Below are 18,938 nucleotides of genomic sequence, written 5' to 3' on the forward strand. Positions count from 1 at the left end.
GCAAGGGAGGGTCAGAGAGAGAGGGAGACACAGAATCTGAAGCAGGCTCCAGGCTCTGAGTTGGCAGTCAGCACGGAGCCCAACGCAGGGCTCAAACCCACGAACCATGAGATCATGACCTGAGCTGACGCTGGATGCTTAACCGACAGGCAACCCTAAAGGTGTTTTATTTAAAGCACAGATTTCTTTCCAAGTTTGTGAAACAAGAAAATGTAAAGGGCAAAAGGAGTCATTCGCACCTTTTTTGTTAAAATGCACCATTCCACCTAAGTTACTTTTATGTATTTCTGCAAACCACAGCCACTGAAAACATGAACCAAAGAGATCCTTTTTATTGTTTTTAAGAGACAAGCCAAGTTAAAATCTCAAGACAAAACTGGGACACAAATCCAGCAGTGCCCAAACAAGACTAAACATTTACATTTGAAAGTTCTGCTTATATCTGCTATCATCCATAACTTAAAATATGTTAGGCCCAAAACAGCTGGGAGCGGTGAATGACCGGAGCTCAGCTCCCTTTGAGGAAACGTAACCCGGGGGGATGAGCGCATTGAAAGCAACAACTCCAAATGGCAACATGAAGGAAGTGCTTAAACAAACGTCTCAGCTGAATAAAAGGTAGAAAAATTTAGTATTTTAAGAAATGGGGCACACTTAAAGGAACAATCTGTCTCAGTTTAATGAAGGACTGCTTCCCACAAAGAGCTGGGACTTCCTAGTTGCCACATTAAATTCGAATCCCCCATACTTTATTACTCGTTGTTTTAGTCACTTAGAAAGTCCCATCTATATCACGACTCTTCATTCAGAATAAAGCCACTTTTTGTGCTGACACCTGGATGTTCCTTCAGCTGACCTTTGGAGCTACCTTCTGTACCAAACGCCCTTTAGGCCAGGGACCCCCTTGGGGTTTCATCTGAATGATCTCCCCTATCTCACCTGCCTCTGTTCAGTACCACCGATGTGCACAGGTTACACAGCTCTTTCCTTTCGGCCTTGAGCTCTTCTCTCTGCCCAGCCTCCTCACCATGCTGCGAGGGACCTAGCTGGTTAACAAGGCCATGGTCACTGTCATTGCTAGAATTCCCTTGTGAACCACTTAACTGTTCAGATTCTGAACAGTGGTTCTCAAATCTGTTTTTAAAGTCTGTCATTGTTGGGCACCTGGGTGGCTCGGCCATTAAGCAGCTGACTGCGGCTCAGGTCATGACCTCACAGTTCATGAGTTCGAGTCCCATATTGGGTGAGCTCATGCCCTGTTTTGGGCGAACACGGGTCCCACTTTGGGTGAGACCTGCTTCTCTCTCTCTCTCTCTCCCCCTCCTCGGTTTCTCTCTCTCTCTCTTTCTCTCTCTACCCCTTGCTCACTTGTGCCCTCTCTTTGAAAAAGAAAAAAGTTTGTCACTGTTTCAAAAGAGAATTTGGGATGGACAAATACACAGCATAGCAAGAAGCAGGAAATCTGGACCTGTGATTCACTGACTGATTTGAGGCAAGTCACAGAACCTATCTAACTAAGCCTGTCTCTTTGTCTGTAAAATGGGGACAATTACATTACATTTTACATTACAAATAATATTTGCAACAATATTGTGTAGAATGTAAGACAAACACATTCAGATTGTAATAAAACATCAACATTATAGATTGAGACAAATGACTGAAAACGTACCTCCTGTCAAAGCAACTCAAACATATGTTTGCTTACAGTGAATCAATCAAGAAAGACATTTCTCCTACAACCGTGCATTCTTAGTTCTAGAGGTCCCGGTAACTCCGGGACTGACAAATGACCACGAGATGCTCATCCAGTCACCAGAAATCTTCAAGGGTCACAATCTCCAAGTATTCAATGAAAACAAAAAAGAGTGTAGCACTTGGCCTACATAAATGATGTTACCATATGATAGGTGTTGGCTACCCATCCCTACCGTTTTTTGTTTTTTGTTTTTTCTAGGAGAGAGAGAGAGACAGCATGAGCAGGGGAGGGTCAGAGAGAGAGAGGGAGTCACACAATGAAACAGGCTCCAGGCTCTGAGCTGACAGTCAGCACAGAGCCCCATGCGGGGCTCGAACCCACGAACCGTGAGATCATGACCTAAGCGAAAGTCGGACGCTTAACCGACTAAGCCACCCAGGCGCCCCCATCCCTACCGTTTTTATGAGACCGAGAACTGGAAAAGTTCAGAGCTATGACAAGGGGACAAAGGTGAGTAATTCAGTCTAAGATGGGATAAAGACCCCTTGGTTCACCTCTTCTTCTGCTTTATGAAAGACAGTATTTGGGTCATCAAATTTCCCAGTGAGTAATACATCTCCCAAGAAATGCCCCCCCTTCTGCTTGGAGGCCTTTATGAAAGTTAGCACTAATATATTTTGCCTAACATCCATGTTCCGGGGACCGTGTATAATACCTCAAGACGAACACAGCATCTGTTCAGAGTTTACAATATAACATGGAAACAAATATCAGAAATCCTGGCATGTGACCCAATACTATATGCAGGACAATAAGTTTCAGATGTTTCAGAGCTTTAATCTAGATGACTTTGGAACACCAAACCACAACAGACTAAAAAAAGCACTATCTTTAATTTTACAGAATTAATCTTCTTCTAGAGGAGACCTCAGAGGCCCAACTACAGCACAAGACATTTTATAGCTATATTACAGACGCACTGGGATTTATAAATGGAAATGATGACAGAAAAACCACAGCACTGAACTCCTGCTGTTCAAAATCCTGTATTTCCACGGATGAAAATAGGAAGAGCAAAAGGGAGGTCAAGTTCTGACATGAAGGCAGAGTCTCAAATTTCCATCCATTGTTTAAACACATCTGAATGACTTATTATGTCAAGGACCTGAAACCCAGAAAGCTTTGCCCTGTCAGCGATTTTTCGAACGTGCAACTTCAAACTAAGGATGGAATTTTCCTTCCCAAGTCACTACCTACTAGCAGTGAAAAAGCAAGAGGAACCTGGGTGACAGCCAGAGCAGTTACAGTAGTGATGAATGGCATTTTCCTCTTTAGATGTAGAGACTCTAAACTTGTGACTGCCTTTAACATGGAAACAAGCAGATGGCAAAAGTTATGCCTGACCTTCTTTCCTGGCTCCTGGAGAATGCCAATTTATATGGAGATGGCTCAGAAGAAGAATAAACTGCAGTGTTCCTTCTTGGCACACTATTTTCCTAAAACCCCTTTCAACAGTCGTGTTGCACCAAGTGAGACTTGATGTGTTTCTAAGGTCAGGGAGGAAAGAGTCCAACTGCTGGACTTTTTAGCTAAAAGAAATAATCTGGAGGGGACAGCATCGCCATTACCAGGTACTGAACACAAAAACTTATGACTCTACAGCTAATTGGAAACAAAGTCTGTATGGATTAAATGAAGATAAAATGGGAACGTATGCCTGTCTAGTGGAAAAATAAATCTATTAAAGTTCAAAACGATGTGGAAAAAAAAAGTTTCCAAGGAGATTAAATATACTGAAATGATTAAAAATTACCATAAGATCCAGCAATTCAATGCCTAAGGAATGAGAGGAGGGGCTCAAACAGGTATCTGTATGCCAGTGCTCATTACAGCATTGTTCACAACACCCAGAAGGTGGAGACAACCCAAGTGTCCAGGAACAGAGGAACAGATGCACAAAATGTGGTACATGCATACAGTGGAATATTATTCAGTCGTTAAAAGGCCTGAAGGTTTTGAACATGAATGAAAATCCCCGATGCAAATGCCAGAATTCAATAACACAGTAAAAGGACAATAGCACAATGACTCAACAGGTAGGATTAAATGTTAAAAAATAAAATCCCAGACTAAGCTAATCAATTAGATGGAAAAGCCATATGATTATATCAACAGAAGCTGAAAAGGCATATGATAAAATTCAGTATCAATTTTTTGGCAAACATGTTTAGTGAACCAAGGTCACAAGAATAACTCCTTAACAGTCACAGATTCTGGAAGTGAAAAAATGTCACACTCAGGGTCTCTCTGCTTTGTTCACTGTATTATCCTCAATGCCTAGAAGATATCCTAGCATAAAGAAGGCACTCAATATTTACTGAGTGAGTTTCCATGCCATCAGCTCAGAGGCCAACGTGGAGCCCGAACTCAGAAACTGTGAGATTATGACCTGAGCAGAAATCAATAGTCACTCAACCAACCGAGCCCAACATTAAAAAAAAATTCTTGGAAAAAAAAAATGACAATAAGCTCATTACATGTTAACATAAATAACATGTTTTTGTGAAAAATAACTGTATTCCTCCCAAACAAATTTCTAAAAAACAGGGGCACCATTTCTGTGCCTTTGAGAATATCTTCAGCATCTGCTTTAAGAGAGGCCAGCTGGACTCTCATGGTAGGCTTCTGTGTTGACTCTGCTGTGATATGCTGTTGTGGTTGAAAAATACGATGAAAATACGGCTTCACACAGATAACTAGTTAGAAAAGAAAGAAATATTTTTGAGGCGCCTGGGTGGCTCAGTCGGTTAAGTGTCTAACTTCAGCTCAGGTCATGATCTTGCAGTTCATAGGTTTGAGCTCATATGGGGGCCCTGTGCTGACAGCTCAGAGCCTAGAGTCGGCTTCAGATTCTGTGTCTCCCTCTCTCTGCCCCTCTTCCACTCACTCTCTCTCTCTCTCTCAAAAATAAATAAGCATTAAAAAAATTTTTTTAGAGAAAGAAAAATCTAACACCTTTTCCCAGAGCTTGTTGATAATCCTCCTTGAAACGACATCAAAACTCTAAAAGCGGTAGATTCTTAAAGATTAGTTGCAATGTAGAATCTAAAACCTTATTAATGAAATTATCCCAGGCCACCTTGAAAGCCACTAGTCAGCTGTGCTCTTGCCTGGGATGCAGAAAGCCAGAGAGGGCATTGTTCTTATATTCATGGGGAGAAAAAAATAAACCAAAAAAATCACAACTTTCCTTGAACCCATCAGAGCTGGGGACAAGCAAGGTCCATCTCATATGTGGCCGAGCTGTTCAAGCAGACAGGAAGGAGTCTACCAAAATTTCTAACAAATGACTGAAGGCCAAGTGCAGGGCTGGCACAGCCATACAGAACCTCCAGGAGCTGCCTGCACTGAGCAAGTTCGCACCCGCTCAGCGGCTCTCTCCAGAGATCTCAACTGCGTGCTCGTGCTCGTGAGAAAAGCTGCAGAGTGGGAAACCGGAAGCACCATCCTTCCGGTGCAGAATCGGTGGAGATGAGTGGGCACTGCAGGAAGGGCATGAGGCCCCGAGAACCACTGCTCGACCCCACCTCTCAAGAGCCTTAACACCCCTGGGGGAGGGGCAGCCCTGGCAAATGTCTGATGCAGGTCTTATGGACAGGACAAGAGAACAGAGCCTTTTGCCATCCCTGATGGGACAGCAGGTGTATTCTGGGCCATGGGAAGCTGTGCTGCAGTTTTCATTCATAGACAAAGGTGCACCGAGGCACAGTAGGGAGGCTTACAAAGCCTGTGAAGTGGCTCTGAAGCAGGGTGGTAAGAATGAAAAGGAGTGGGGCTGATGGAAAAGTCACAGGCACTTGACAAATGCCTGGACGCACAGAACTGGGATATTCCAGTGGGTTGCATCCTGTGATCAGCAGCAGCACCATCCCTGCCATTTGCTGAACACCACAGAGCCCTGCCACCCTGAAGCAGGTATTACTACACCACAGACAAGGACCTAACACTCAGAGAAGTTAAGAAACTTGTCCAAAGTCACACCCAGTGGCGGAGCCAAACTTTAAATTCAAAGCTCAAGTGTTTTCATTTGACCCGGATGCCATCCAATGGTGTATCAATGACAATGTCCAATTACCCCAATCCTTAGTGAATTCAAATAAAGTGCTCAGTACTTCACTCTACATAGAGGAGAGAGAGGACAGCCATTTGAGTTCCTTACAGCTTGTCCTAAAATCAGAGATTTCAGAACAAAAGTGGCAAGGGCTCCGAGATGTGGCAGACAAGTCACTCTGCCAAAAAAAAGCTCAGCTGAGGCTCCGTGCAATAAAGGGCTGAGGCACGGCGACCAGACCGAACTGTCACTACAAGCCCTTGCCCCAACCACAGTCAGAAGCGCTCTACAAGTAGGCAAAACCGAACACGCACTCAGATTTGACTTGTCCAATAAAGGCAAGCCCACCTTTGCACCAGATGTAAGAAATGCTACTTGGGGAATGGCGGGGACCCTCACTCAAAACCAGGGGCCCCACTCCCTTGTGAAAGGCCACCAGAGAGGTGCAAAGCCCCAAGGACCCTCACAACCTGATGCCAGGGCTGCCCCGGTGGGTGGTCCCAGGGCTTCCGGCACTCCCGGGTCCTTCTCAGGTCTCAGCAGTTTCTGAAGTGTAGTGTTGTCTGCAGGCATTTCAAAAATTGTAATTCCCAAAAAAAAAATTAAAAAGAAACAAAAAATGCCTAAAGATTCTTGGCCACTAATGGGCAATTTCAAGCATATGCTTTAAAAGCTCAATTGCTTTAGATTTAGTATGCTTCAGCAGGAGGAAGCAAGTGACAGTGCCCCCCTCCCCTTTCTTTTCCAACTATTTACAGCCCCTTTAATACTGTCATTTATCTTCTTCCATCAATGGGCTGCATTTTCCTCTCAAAGGCAGGATAAGAGAGGATAAATTTCAAGTGATGGAGGGGCGTCTGGGTGGCTCAGTCAGTTAAGCATCTGACTTCGGCTCAGGTCATGATCTCACGGTTTGTGGGTTCAAGCCCTACGTCAGGCTCTGTGCTGACAGCTAGCTCAGAGCCTGGAGCCTGTTTCGGATTCTGTGTCTCCCTATCTCTCTGACTCTCCCCTGCTCACTCTGTATCTCTCTTTCAGAAATAAAAAAAAATTAAAAAAAAAAGATTTCCAAGATGAAGTGATGGAGGGAACAAATTCAAACCATCCCCCTGAAGAGCTGACAAATATAAATTCATAATCGCACAAAATGAAGATCAATGTTATGCTGTGAACTCCACCATCTACCGAGTTCAGGGTTTTTGGGGAGCACAGCTACTACTTTTGTTCTACTGTCTGAAATAGATGATGGCCTAATTCTGAGGATGAAAAGCAAAGAAAAGGGGCGCCTGGGTGGCTCAGTTGGTTAAGCATCTGGCTTCGGCTCAGGTCATGATCTCCTGGTTTGTGGGTTCGAGCCCCGCGTCGGGCTCTGTGCTGACAGCTCAGAGCCTGGAGCCTGTCTTCGGATTCTGTGTCTCCCTCTCTTCCTGTCCCTCTCCTGCTCACGCTGTCTCTCTCTCACTCTCAAAAATAAATAAAACATAAAAAATTAAAAAAAGAAGAGTTTCTCCTTAGAAAGCAACATGCTTTCCTGATTTAGTTAATAAATCTTTATGCTATCGCCATGAAGAGAGAGAAGGCAAGTATGATTAGCCTCCTTTAGCTGAGGAAAATGTAGACATGGAAAATTTAAGAAACATGGCCCTGGACAGATACCAAGGACAGGAAGAAATTCTTTGTTTTCTGGGCCTGGCACTTTGTACCAAAATGAGGATAAGGAAGAGAAGAGTGTCTAACAGTATGCCGCGTAGCTGGGAACCCATCCTGTTCAAGCTTTTCATCTACAACGTAAACCAAGACATAAGAGGCATGTCTGGCAAATCTGCTAATGATAAAATGGGGACGGCATCAGGGTTCCAAAAGGCCTCAGCTGGCTGGGGCAACCAAGCAAAGCGAGCAAGATGGAACCAGGGGGAGAACATAGAGTTCAGCACTTGATTTCAAAAGAATCTCTTAAATACAGGAGAGAAAAGTTGAAAAGTAGTTCATATGAAAACCCTGGGGCAGATGTTGCAAACTGTTGGCACAGATGTGTTTTGTTTGGCCTTGGCAGTATTTGTGAAAAACACTAAGCCAATACTGAAAAATGTGGAGAGTCACATAAAAATCCGGATTTCCGGCTTCTCTTGAAAAACTGATAGGTCTGGCATCTCCAGGTCTGCATTCAGACATGACAGCGATTAGTCAGAACGGAGATGTGGCTGTCCCCTTTACACAGGGCATTCACTCGCCCGGTGGATACACATGGATACAGCCTGGCCTGCTGAAGCCACTGAGGTTACTTTTCTAGCTCTGTGAGCATCTGTTTGAAATTCCTGACCTGGGGATCTCAGACAGCTGCCAACTCAGTAGACGCCAACAACATGAATGGCTGCCCCGAATTTCACCCAAAACTCCAAGGTAATGAATGAATGGGAAAACAGGGTCTAAACCAGTGGTCCTTAACTTTTGAAGAGTCACAGACTCCTTAGAGAATTTTGAAAAATCAATGAGTCTTCTTTCCAGAAATAAGTCTATCATCCATACAAAAATGAGTAATTTCAGGAAGCTGACGGTCCCTGAGCCCCCAATTCCCACATTAACAACCCCAGTTTAGAACAAGGAGGTAAACTGTCCCACTGTATGTCCAGACAGTGTGTCTCCTCTTGGCCAGGAATCACATTTTAAGAATGATGCTGATGGGGGTGCCTGGGTGGCTCGGTTGGTTAAGCATCTGACTTCAGCTCAGGTCATGATCTCAGTTTGTGAGTTCGAGTCTCACATCAGGCTCCGTGCTGACAGGATTCTAAGGAAGGAAGGACGGAAGGAAGGAAGGAAGGAAGGAAGGAAGGAAGGAAGGAAGGAAGGAAGGAAGTTAGCAGCTGACAAACTGTAAGGTAGCCAGGATGAGGAAGGATCAGATTGTAAAGCTGAAGAAACTAAGAATGGTTAGTCTGGAAAAGGCAACAGTAAAAAAAGAACATAATATCTACTTAAAATTTTAGAAACCATAATAAGGAAAAGGGATTACACACCCGTCCAGCTGGCAGAACTCGACAATGAGAAGTTACAATGAGGTCTATTTTACTATTTCAGTTCAGTCTAAGAAGAAAAGAAGTTTCTTACAATTAAAGCTGTTGGACACTGGAACAGGCTGAGCCTGTCCTGTGAAACAACAAAGGAGTGAGCTGTCCATCCCCGTGAGTGTCCAAGCAGAAGGAGAAGGACAATGAAATGTCAGATGCCATAGGAAGGATTCCTGAACTGGGAGGAAGGTTGTCCTACAGATACTGGAAGCTTCTTACAAATCAGATGTTGGTGAGCTAAGCTGAAGAGGGCAGTAACGGTTTCTTCCCCTCCCAAACCTTAGCCTCGCTCTGATGCAACAGTAATACTGTAGCCAAGCTCTGCTTGAGAAGACAGAAGGCTGATCGTCTTGGTGTTTCTCAGTGAACTTGCAGGGCACTGGTCAAAGTCTGGCTTCTCTTCTTCAGCTGCCTTTTTTTCTAGCCCACTCCTCTATGCACCTCTTTTCTACCCACCGTCAAGCTATCTGTTCTAATTCTTGGGAAGCTGGGTAAGGTTCGTAGCATATCAGATCATGAATTAGTGGAACGGACTCATCTTATCCGCAAAGTTTGAAACATGTGGGCATTTAATTAAAGCTTTTGCCTGATGACTTCAACAGAAGAAAATGGGGAGAATTCCGTGCTGTATTAACTTTGTATGAGCGTCATAGTCTGGTTAGAAGAGGTCCCAGACTAAACCAGTTCAAGTCTGCCACGTAGGAGGTGGTCAATGAGCAAAGGCCCTCCGAAATGTGTAGCAGAATGCCGACCGGGGAGCCAGTTCCGAAGTTTCAAAGAACTAAAGAAAGCGCCTTCCTGAGTCTTCAATTTCTAAATCACTGTCTCCCCCAAAATAATTTTATAGTTAGAAACACCGCTTTTCAAAAATGTTTGCTAAAAAAGTCTTTCAAGATGCCATGAATGGGAAATAAACATACACACACACACACACACACACACACACACACACATTTACAGATTAAAAAGCACACTGGTTCTGGTTGAACACAATCAAGATGAAACTTATAAAACCAGAATTTCCTTCTGCCCGTAATGCCGCTCTCCTCCTGAGTTCCTGAGTGTTCCTCAGAAGCTTAGAAAACAAGTTCTGAAGGCAAACTTTTACTCTGTTCCAGGGAAGAGGGGAATCTTAGGCCTCTTGACCTATAAAACTCAGTATTTTGGAACATCTATAATTCTCCCAAGTCAGCGCCAGTCAAATGGAGTCTCTCTTCAGCAAACCACCAGCCAGCCAAGGCTGGACAGCAAAGCTTTTACCCCTAGGAGCTGACACGGATGGGATTCAAAAGCTCCCTGGAAAAAAAAGTCTCTACTTGAGACTGCATTACAAACTGTTGGAAAAGATAGATGGAGGGGATGACAGGAAAAGCAATTATTTCTTCTGGGCTTCCTCTCTGTCTGGATTCTAAGGAGACGAACACAAAATTCCACCACAGATTGAAATGCTATCTAAACATTCTTCAAAATGTGGTCTTGCTCTCTGTAATCTGACCCGGCCCTGCCGCAGCAACCTGTAACCTATTAATATGTGAAGGTGGGGAAGGGTGACATTCCCACGGGCTGTCGAATTTGGGGCCTGACCCTTCATTGCTGCTAGTTTGTGACCATGGGTTAAAACATAACAAGTAACTTGAAAGATACATACCTACAAAGTATGACCCAACAAAAAGTTTTGATGAACCATTTACATTTATCTTCACATTCTTGAAATTTTAAATACCCAACACTCTCGTGAGCACTTCAGTGAGCCATTCAAAGTGCAGGCTGAATCACACTCAATGGTTGGGTCATGATTTCAAATAGTAGTCATTCGAGACTAGTCACACACAAATCAAGCTTTAAGCAACTTTACAGGGACACATGCTGATCAAAATGTTTTATGGTAAAGGGCTTTTGTTTATTTACAATAAATAAATAATCTCAATACAGATGAATAAAACGTTATTGCATGGGGACTCTGTGTTGAGAGAAATATAAAGACGAAGAGGATTTAGTTCTTGCCTCAAGAAGCTTATAAACTAGTGAAAGGGACAAGATTTGTTCGCTGGTAAGTCAAAGGAGGCCACGAAAGCCAAACGGAAGACACACGCAAAGGCCTGGGAGTCTGTGGGCAGAAAGGATATACATGTAGTTAAGGGATATCGAGATGACTCTGCTCATGTGTCGAATGAGAAGTGTGAGCCAGATGAGTTCCAAGTCCCTTCTAGGTCTAAAATTCTGATTCCAGTATATCCAGGTGAGCGAAACAGAAAATTTCATGGAGTGTTTGATCTGGGCCTTAGGTAAGCTTTTGAAATGACGTTACTGGTTGAAAAAGAGGAGGGGGCATTTCAGACAGAACGAAGCAAAACACATGAGTTCAGAAAGCACAGTGCTTGTGGAGCACGAAGTCTTCTGTCTGGATGGATCTCAGCAGGACACAGAACTGGAAAGGCAGACTGAGGCCTTGAATGCCAAACAGAGGAACTTGGATTCAATTTGGTAGACAGAGGCCACTGAGGTTTCTGAAGAGCCAGACGACAAGACCAGACACACAGAAGGAAAGGTAAAGGGCAGAAGGAGGCTGGACTCTTTGCAAGCTACCTTGTTACTCTTTATTACCTCTAAGGGCCCCATGTGCACAGGCCTCACCTGCCAAAGAAGTGATGCTTCATGGGAGAAACCTGAACAGACAAAAACAAAGCAGTAAGGACTAAAAACCATGCAGGGACCAGGAAATCGGATCTGTCGATGAAACCGATGTGTGTATACACAAGTACTGCTGCTGCTGACAACGAGGAAGAAAGTAGATACTTACAAATAGGCCAATGGAAGATGATTATCAGGAGGAAGAGTCAGTCATAAAATACAGGGGAAATAGAGACATGGATAAAACTAAAAACATAAAAGAAAGAGACTCATAATACCTATGAACTACTAGCAGAGGAAACAGGAATGTGAGAGAGCAGGGCATTTACATAGGATGACACCTGCCATCCCCCCAACGTTTGGGTAGCATAATGTATATTTTAAGAAAACAGCTGCACTAAAAAATGTCAAAGAGGACACATAAGAGGATTGAAGCTATTATGGGGCACACTCTGACCTCCCGAGTTAGCACTGGAAAGGGAGCAGCAGACACTGCATAGGAGAACACCAGAAAAGGCATGCACAGCATCTCTGTTAGGACAGCAATGTTTGAAATAAGATGCCTAAAGAGAAGAGAATCCAAATGAAAAGGAAAATGGTTAACAGATAACAGCTGGCCCCTCAGTCATGGAAGTTTGCCTCCTCCCCACATACCCCTTTCCCCCTTCATTCCCTTCCAACAGCCCTCCTTAGCTAGATTCAAAAAGATCCATAAAACTACGATATGAATCCGTGTCTGACACCGTGGGGAAAGCCAAGGAGACTCTGGTTTTCTCACTGAAGCCTGCATGGCCTTGGTCCGGGTGAGCTGTGCTCCCCTGGTTCAAGGGACGCCGGGTGAGAGCTCGCTGCTGGTCTGGGCAGCCCACCTCTGGTAGGAGGGACACAAGGCATGCACGCTTCCTGCTGCATGGGGGACAGATCAGAAAGAAAGTGTTCTCCGCAAGAACACTTGATCTGTAGGCAGATCAACATTTTGGTCACTTGGTCGTTGGGTCGTGAAGAAATCAGGACAGTATGATTAATATGGAGATATAAGTTACTTACTTGCCTGCCATCCTGCCCCACGTTTGTCTGACCTCTTACAACAGTTCGAATATTGTCATCCAATCTCCTAGTGAAAAAGTGAAGGGATACAAATCGTTAAAACAATCTCTACTCTAGGGTGACCAAACAGAAAAAAGTTGGCAACTTATCCATTAACTTCCGCAGGGTGCACGTCCTTGTCCAAACAACACACAAGTTTGGATGACAGAAGGCAGACTGAGGGCCGGACCCCAGCTAAGGCAGCAATGGCCATGTAGGAAGCCAAGGCCAGCACAGACTGATGAGTAGACTTTGTCTTTTTTTCTAAATTTTTTTAATGTTTATTTTTGAGAAGCAGAGAGAGACAGAGCACAAGCAAGGGAGGGGTAGAGAAAGAGGGAGACACAGAATTGGAAGCAGGCTCCAGGCTCTGAGCTGTCAGCACAGAGCCTGACATGGGGTTCGAACCCACAGACTATGAGATCATGACCTGAGCCAAAGTCAAACACCCAGCTGACTGAGCCACCCAGCTGCCCCAGACTTTGTCTTTTAAGTAGCCTGTTCTTGCTTAATATTCAGAGCTGTCCAAAAGAACTTAGTATTTTTCAGTGGAGAAAACCAGGAATGGCAATGTTGCTGAAACTCTCTGGGAACAAGTCAGAGACTTGAAATTGCTCCCCACAAATCCCCAGGCACAACCTCAAAAACTTAAAGGGCTAAGGGTGCTATATGGAATTGGTGCTTCATCCTCTGGGCCCTGACCACGATCCATGTAGGAGGTGGATCTGCAGTCTCCAGTTCCAACAGGGGCCATTTAGTGGCACTTCAACCAGAGAAATTTGTACCAGTTCAATTCCACTTTCCATTGAGAGAGTGTTTTAAAGGTATGTTGGTTTGCAGTGATTCCTAGATCATTAGGGAATTCCCATTTTCTGTGCAAATCCCGGCCAACTTAGTAGTCTCTACTAGAATTGTTACAGTCGAAGCCCACCGAACAAGATGCTTCTTTGCACCTCCTCAGGCATCCGACTAAACAATACATTCATGGCAAAGGTCTTCACTCAAAGACCCAAAGCTTGTAAGGGAATAAGGAAATCATCTCCCGGATTCAAAATGAAGGCTTCTCTTCATCAAAAGTCAAACAAAACAAATAAAAAAAACTATATTTGAAGTACAGACTTCAACTGTGTGCCGTCTATCATCTGCCATGTGTCACAAATGGAAGTCCAGACATGGATAAACCAGAACCAGGCTACTGGGCAGGAAGGACTCTTGATGTCTAACTCTGACAAGCACACTCCAGGTTTATCACAATGTTTAACCTTCGGTCGCCACAAACGCCAATGAGCTCACGTGACCATATTGTAGCTGGTACATGGCCAAGGGATACATATATCCTTATATCTAAGCCCTGCAGGTACAAAAAACCATATATCTGCTAAGGAAATAAAACCAATAAAAATACAGAAGAAATGTTTTTACTCCCTTTTGTAACGAACCATTTTGAATAGCCTGTTAAAGCTTCCTTCCCTTTTCACAAATAATTTGAAGACTGACCAAAAAAATCCAATTCTTTGCCACAAGGTTCAGATGGAAACCAGTTAAGGAATTATTTTTTTAAGTTGTCATAAACAGCAAACTTGAGATTTCAGTGTTCTAACAGTTAAGTGTGGTCTAGAATATGATTAACTAAAATCAACAGCATACTTTTCATCAATTATTAATAATCATATGTGTTACTTACCGTATTTTCAGTCTAATTTTGTTCACAACTTCATCAATGTTTGCCAGAGACTACAAAAAGAAGGAAAGTGCCAACAATTACTTCACTTTCTGGAACTTCTCCTTTACAGGGAAATAATGAGCTATTAAGGCTATTTATGATACCACAAAAGATTTAATCATACAGTGTAATACAATTTTAGCTTAAAAAAAAAAGTATGTGCGCCTGGGTGGTTCAGTCAATCGAGCATCTGGCTCTTGATTTTGGCTCAGGTCATCATCTCGCCATTTGTGGGACCGAGCCCCGGGTCTGGCTCCATGCTGACAGCACAGAGCCTGCTTGTGATTCTCTCTCTCCCTCTCTCTCTGCCCCTCCCCCACTTGCACTCTCTCTCAAAATAGACAGATAAACTAAAAAAAAAAGTTGTCGGCAACTACTGCAAATTCCAGCTTGGTATCTATTTTTTTGTAAATAAAGTTTTATTGGAACACCGTCATGCCCATTCATTTACATATTATCCACAGCTGCTGCTGAGCTACAAAGGCAGAGGTGAATAGCTGCAACAGAGACAGAATGGTCCACAATGCCTGAAATATTTCCTCTCCAGACCTTTATAGAAAGTGTGCTGACCCTGGTATATAGGATTGTGGCAAATTCATACAACAAAATACATCAACTGAAAGAGTACAACACCCAACAGGGATAAATCTTACTAACATAATGTTGCACCAAAAAAGCCAGACACAAGAGCACATATTGTATGACTCCATTTATATAGTCCAAAAATGAGTGAGGCTATTCTCTCATGTCAGGAGCCAGGATGGTGGCTCTCTTTGGGGAAGGTAGTTACAGGGGCGCCTGGGTGGCTCAGTCGGTTAAGCGGCCGACTTCGGCTCAGGTCATGATCTCGTGGTCCATGAGTTCGAGCCCCGCGTTGGGCTCTGTGCTGACAGCTCAGAGCCTGGAGCCTCTTTTGGATTCTGTGTCTCCCTCTCTCTCTGCCCTCCCTCTCTCCCTCTTTCTCATGCTCTCTGTCTCAAAAATAAATAAACATTAAAAAAAATTTTTTTAAAAGAGAAGGCAGTTACTGCGAGAAGGCAAGAAGGGGTCCATCTAAAGACGGTGCATGAATGTCTTATTTCTCCAAATGGTGGTTAATATGGCCGTCTTCATTTTGTGAAAATTCATCAAATTGTACACTTAAGACTTGAGTGCTCCTCTACCTCATGTTATACTCTGGTAAATAAGTAAATCTATTTTTCCTAAGTTTGTAGATCCATTAGAAAAAAATGTCTGGAAGGATAAACACTGGTAGCTTTGGAATCCATATCGGTAGCTGTAGTCTATGAAATCAGTAGCCATAGTTTTAATCTAAGGAGAAGAGATTCTAATTTTTTGAAATTTTTGCCTGTAAGTATTTTCTAACCACTCTATACTGGCTATACATTGCTATTATAATTATAATAAAGTTATTTCAATTTTTTTAAGGCCATGACAAACAAATGGACTATTTCCAACCTTAATCAGCAGAAAAATGCGAGGAAATGGTGCCCCCTAGTGGAAAAGGGATTGTACAATTTTATAGCACCATTTTAACTCAAGTTTTCAAAACATAATTTTTGTAAGTCCTCTTTCCTTTTCCCTCAACAGATATTTTACCGCAGAAGGAAGCAAGGCTGATGCAGGGACTGTGGTTATTAATTGTTACCGGCAACCTCTGGAGGCAGGAGGAGGCCAGGGGCCTGCCAAGAGCAGGCCTGGTAAAAGAACCAGGTCACAAGTGAGATGTCAGACCAGGCCATTTACATCTTTGACTACTGTTCTGACGAAGCCACTGGTTACTGAGAATTTTCAGAAATCCAGACTAAGGTGAAGATGAATGTCAGAAAAGAGAAGTTATTTTAGTAACTATTTTAACTGAGGAATCTGCTGTCAAATTACTCTGAAACTGGACTGTGTATAAATCACCAGTGTGATAACTGGAGCGGAGTCTGTTCGAGGACCTACATTTGGCACAGCGCTGCCACTACAAACATGCTCTAGGTACAGAGGGCAATATACCTCCTCATGTGTACACTGGGCATAACCTGTTCTTCNGATCTCATGGTTTGTGGGTTTGAGCCCTGTGTCAGGCTCTGAGCTGTCAGCAGCTGAGCCTGCTTCTGATTCTGTGTCTCCTTCTCTCTCTGCCCCTCCCCTGCTCACATTCTGTCTCTCTCTCTCAAAAATAAATAATAAAACATTAAAAAAATTTTAATAAAATAAAAAATGTTAACATCTGAAGAACTGGGGTGAAAGGTAGCCATGAATTCATTGTACTAATGGATAACTGTACCAAATTTAAACATCATAATTTATTTGAAATCAGTAAAACAAAAACAAACAAACAAAAAAGAAACTGGTAAAACATGTATGTGACCAAAAAAGTCAAATGGTACAAAAGGATAAATTAGTGAAAATCAAGGCATCCTCTCCCCATCCTGCCCGTCCACCCAATGGCTCTGAGTTGGTTTCTTCAATTCCATCCCAGAAACAGTCTACGTATTTAAATTTAAAGCATGTCCATAACTTACGTCCCCTTTATATACTGCACGTTGTCCTACATCATACTTTTTTCACTTAACAATATAACTTCGAGACCATTCCACAACAGTAAATATTGATTCAGGGCGGTACACTAACCAATTCTAAAATTTAATCCTTAAACACAAAGGTCTTGCTTAAATGCAACTATTAAAAGACCAGAAAGAAATATTTTAAAATTATCATGCTTGAAAAGATGCTCAGCATCATTCATCATCAGGAAAATACAAATCAAAAACCACACTGAGATACCACCTCACACCGCTCAGAGTGGCTAAAATGAACAACTCAGGAAAGAACAGATGCTGGCAAGGATGTGAAGAAACGGGTACCCTCCTACACCCTTGGTGGGAATGCAAACCTGAGCTGAAATCGAGAGTCCGGCTGCTTAGCCAGTTGAGCCACCCAGGCGCCCCAACCATGTTACCTCTAAAGTTAGATCCCCAACCTAACTTTATGCATCCCACGTACCCGAGGGATGTGGCACACTCCTTGCTAGGTCAGTAATCCTCACGGGGGTTGAGGGACTCCCTTGGAGTTGGGGAAATGCCCCAAAGGAATCCAGATTGGTGAGCCTGGGGGCAGGGCATACATCTCCTCTTTGAGAATTACCCATCTAGTTTAGTTATACAGTGGTTGTGTGGTTTTATCATTTAAAAACATCTTACTGAAAAGTATTTCCTGATTCTAATAGCAATTCTTGCTGATTATAGAAAATACAGAACTCCCCACTGCACCTCCATCAGGAAATAATCATCATGAGCATTTTGGCATATTTCTACTGTTCTAAGCAAATATGTGGCTTAAAAAAAATTAAACTGGAATGACACACAATTTGGCATCTTACTGTTTCCACTTAACAACATAGATCCAGAGCATTGGGGGGGGGGTTCATTAAAAATTCTTTAGGAAAAAATCTTTAGAAACAGCTCCACGTGACTGTCTATCAAAGTTCTTAGTTATATCTGTTTTACAACCCATTTTTATAGATTTTATCTAGGTTCCCCTAATCAAACCTCTAAGGAAGACATGACAAATGACATTATCTTCAGTTTTCTACCAGAAGACGAGGAAAGTTTTCCAGATCGTTGTTACCAAACCCGGCTACTCTTCAGAAGTACCCTCAAAGCCCTGTTAGATACGGGAAGCTGAGCCCCTCCTGCATGCACCTAGCGAGCTAGAAGTATCTGGAGATGTCCTCTCTCCAGGCGGACGCCTCTAGGCAACCAAGGGCGTGTGAGTCATACACACCGCATACACACCCTCCTCCTGACAGTGACACTAAACTCATTCTTGATACACTGGCATCTACTTTAAATACTCTAAACTCGCCTCAGAAGTATTGGCTGCAGTCCCGTGACATGTTTAGATGGGTTCTGCCCAACATCTAGCAATAGGCGAAAGACATTACAGATCATGCCACTATTTTCTCTGACCTAGTCATTATGGTCCATGGGAATCTGGGCTGGAAAATGAACTGCTATTTAAAAAAAAAAAAAAAAAATAAACTGCTAAGTGTAAATCTGGGATTGGGGAAGTAAAGACTACCTTAGTTTCCTTAGTTTGCTGAGAAACTTCACTACATGTTATCATGCACATGGAGGTACGATTTGACAAGACATAACTACATCCGTGGAATGACAAATGTCTAGTTGCTACCTTCAGTAGTTTAAAATCAAATACATACAGAAACATGTCAGGAAGAAATGAGACCCTGATGGTTTCCTATATAATTTCCAAATCTAACAATTATTATTGCTGTGTTTAGTCAGCATTCCTGATATGGTGGGGCAAATGATATTTTCAGAGCTAAAACTGTTGTCTTTATACCAGTTGTTCCCAAATTTCTATCTCCAACTAATTCCTAGAATTCCTCTTTCATTCCTCTTTCACAGAAAACAATGAGCTCTAAAGGCCATCTGTGAAACCTCAAAAAAAAAAAGCAAACAANTCACACAGAATCATAACATTTTTTCCAACTTTATTTAAAATGAATATGTCCATTAGAAAAATTTTTAATGTTTATTTATTTTTAGAGAGACAGAGTGAAAGTGGGAGAGGAGCAGACAGAGAAGGAGATAGAATCTGAAGCAGGCTCCA

General features: G+C 42.9%; 1 protein-coding gene across 1 annotated transcript in view; it reads right to left on the bottom strand.

Moving 5' to 3' along the window:
• Nucleotides 1–18,938, bottom strand: part of VPS53 (VPS53 subunit of GARP complex) — a 136,290-nt gene that overhangs the window by 111,458 nt on the left and 5,894 nt on the right. The window contains exons 3-4 of the mRNA XM_077749623.1: nt 14,277–14,326; nt 12,554–12,620 (exon numbers count right to left, since the gene is read on the bottom strand). Of these exons, the coding sequence (XP_077605749.1) occupies nt 12,554–12,620; nt 14,277–14,326 (117 nt within the window). The remainder of the gene's footprint in view (nt 1–12,553; nt 12,621–14,276; nt 14,327–18,938) is intronic.

This window comes from Crocuta crocuta, unplaced genomic scaffold, assembly GCF_008692635.1.
Source record: "Crocuta crocuta isolate KB4526 unplaced genomic scaffold, BGI_CrCroc_1.0 scaffold149, whole genome shotgun sequence".
Classification (NCBI taxonomy): Eukaryota; Metazoa; Chordata; class Mammalia; order Carnivora; family Hyaenidae; genus Crocuta; species Crocuta crocuta.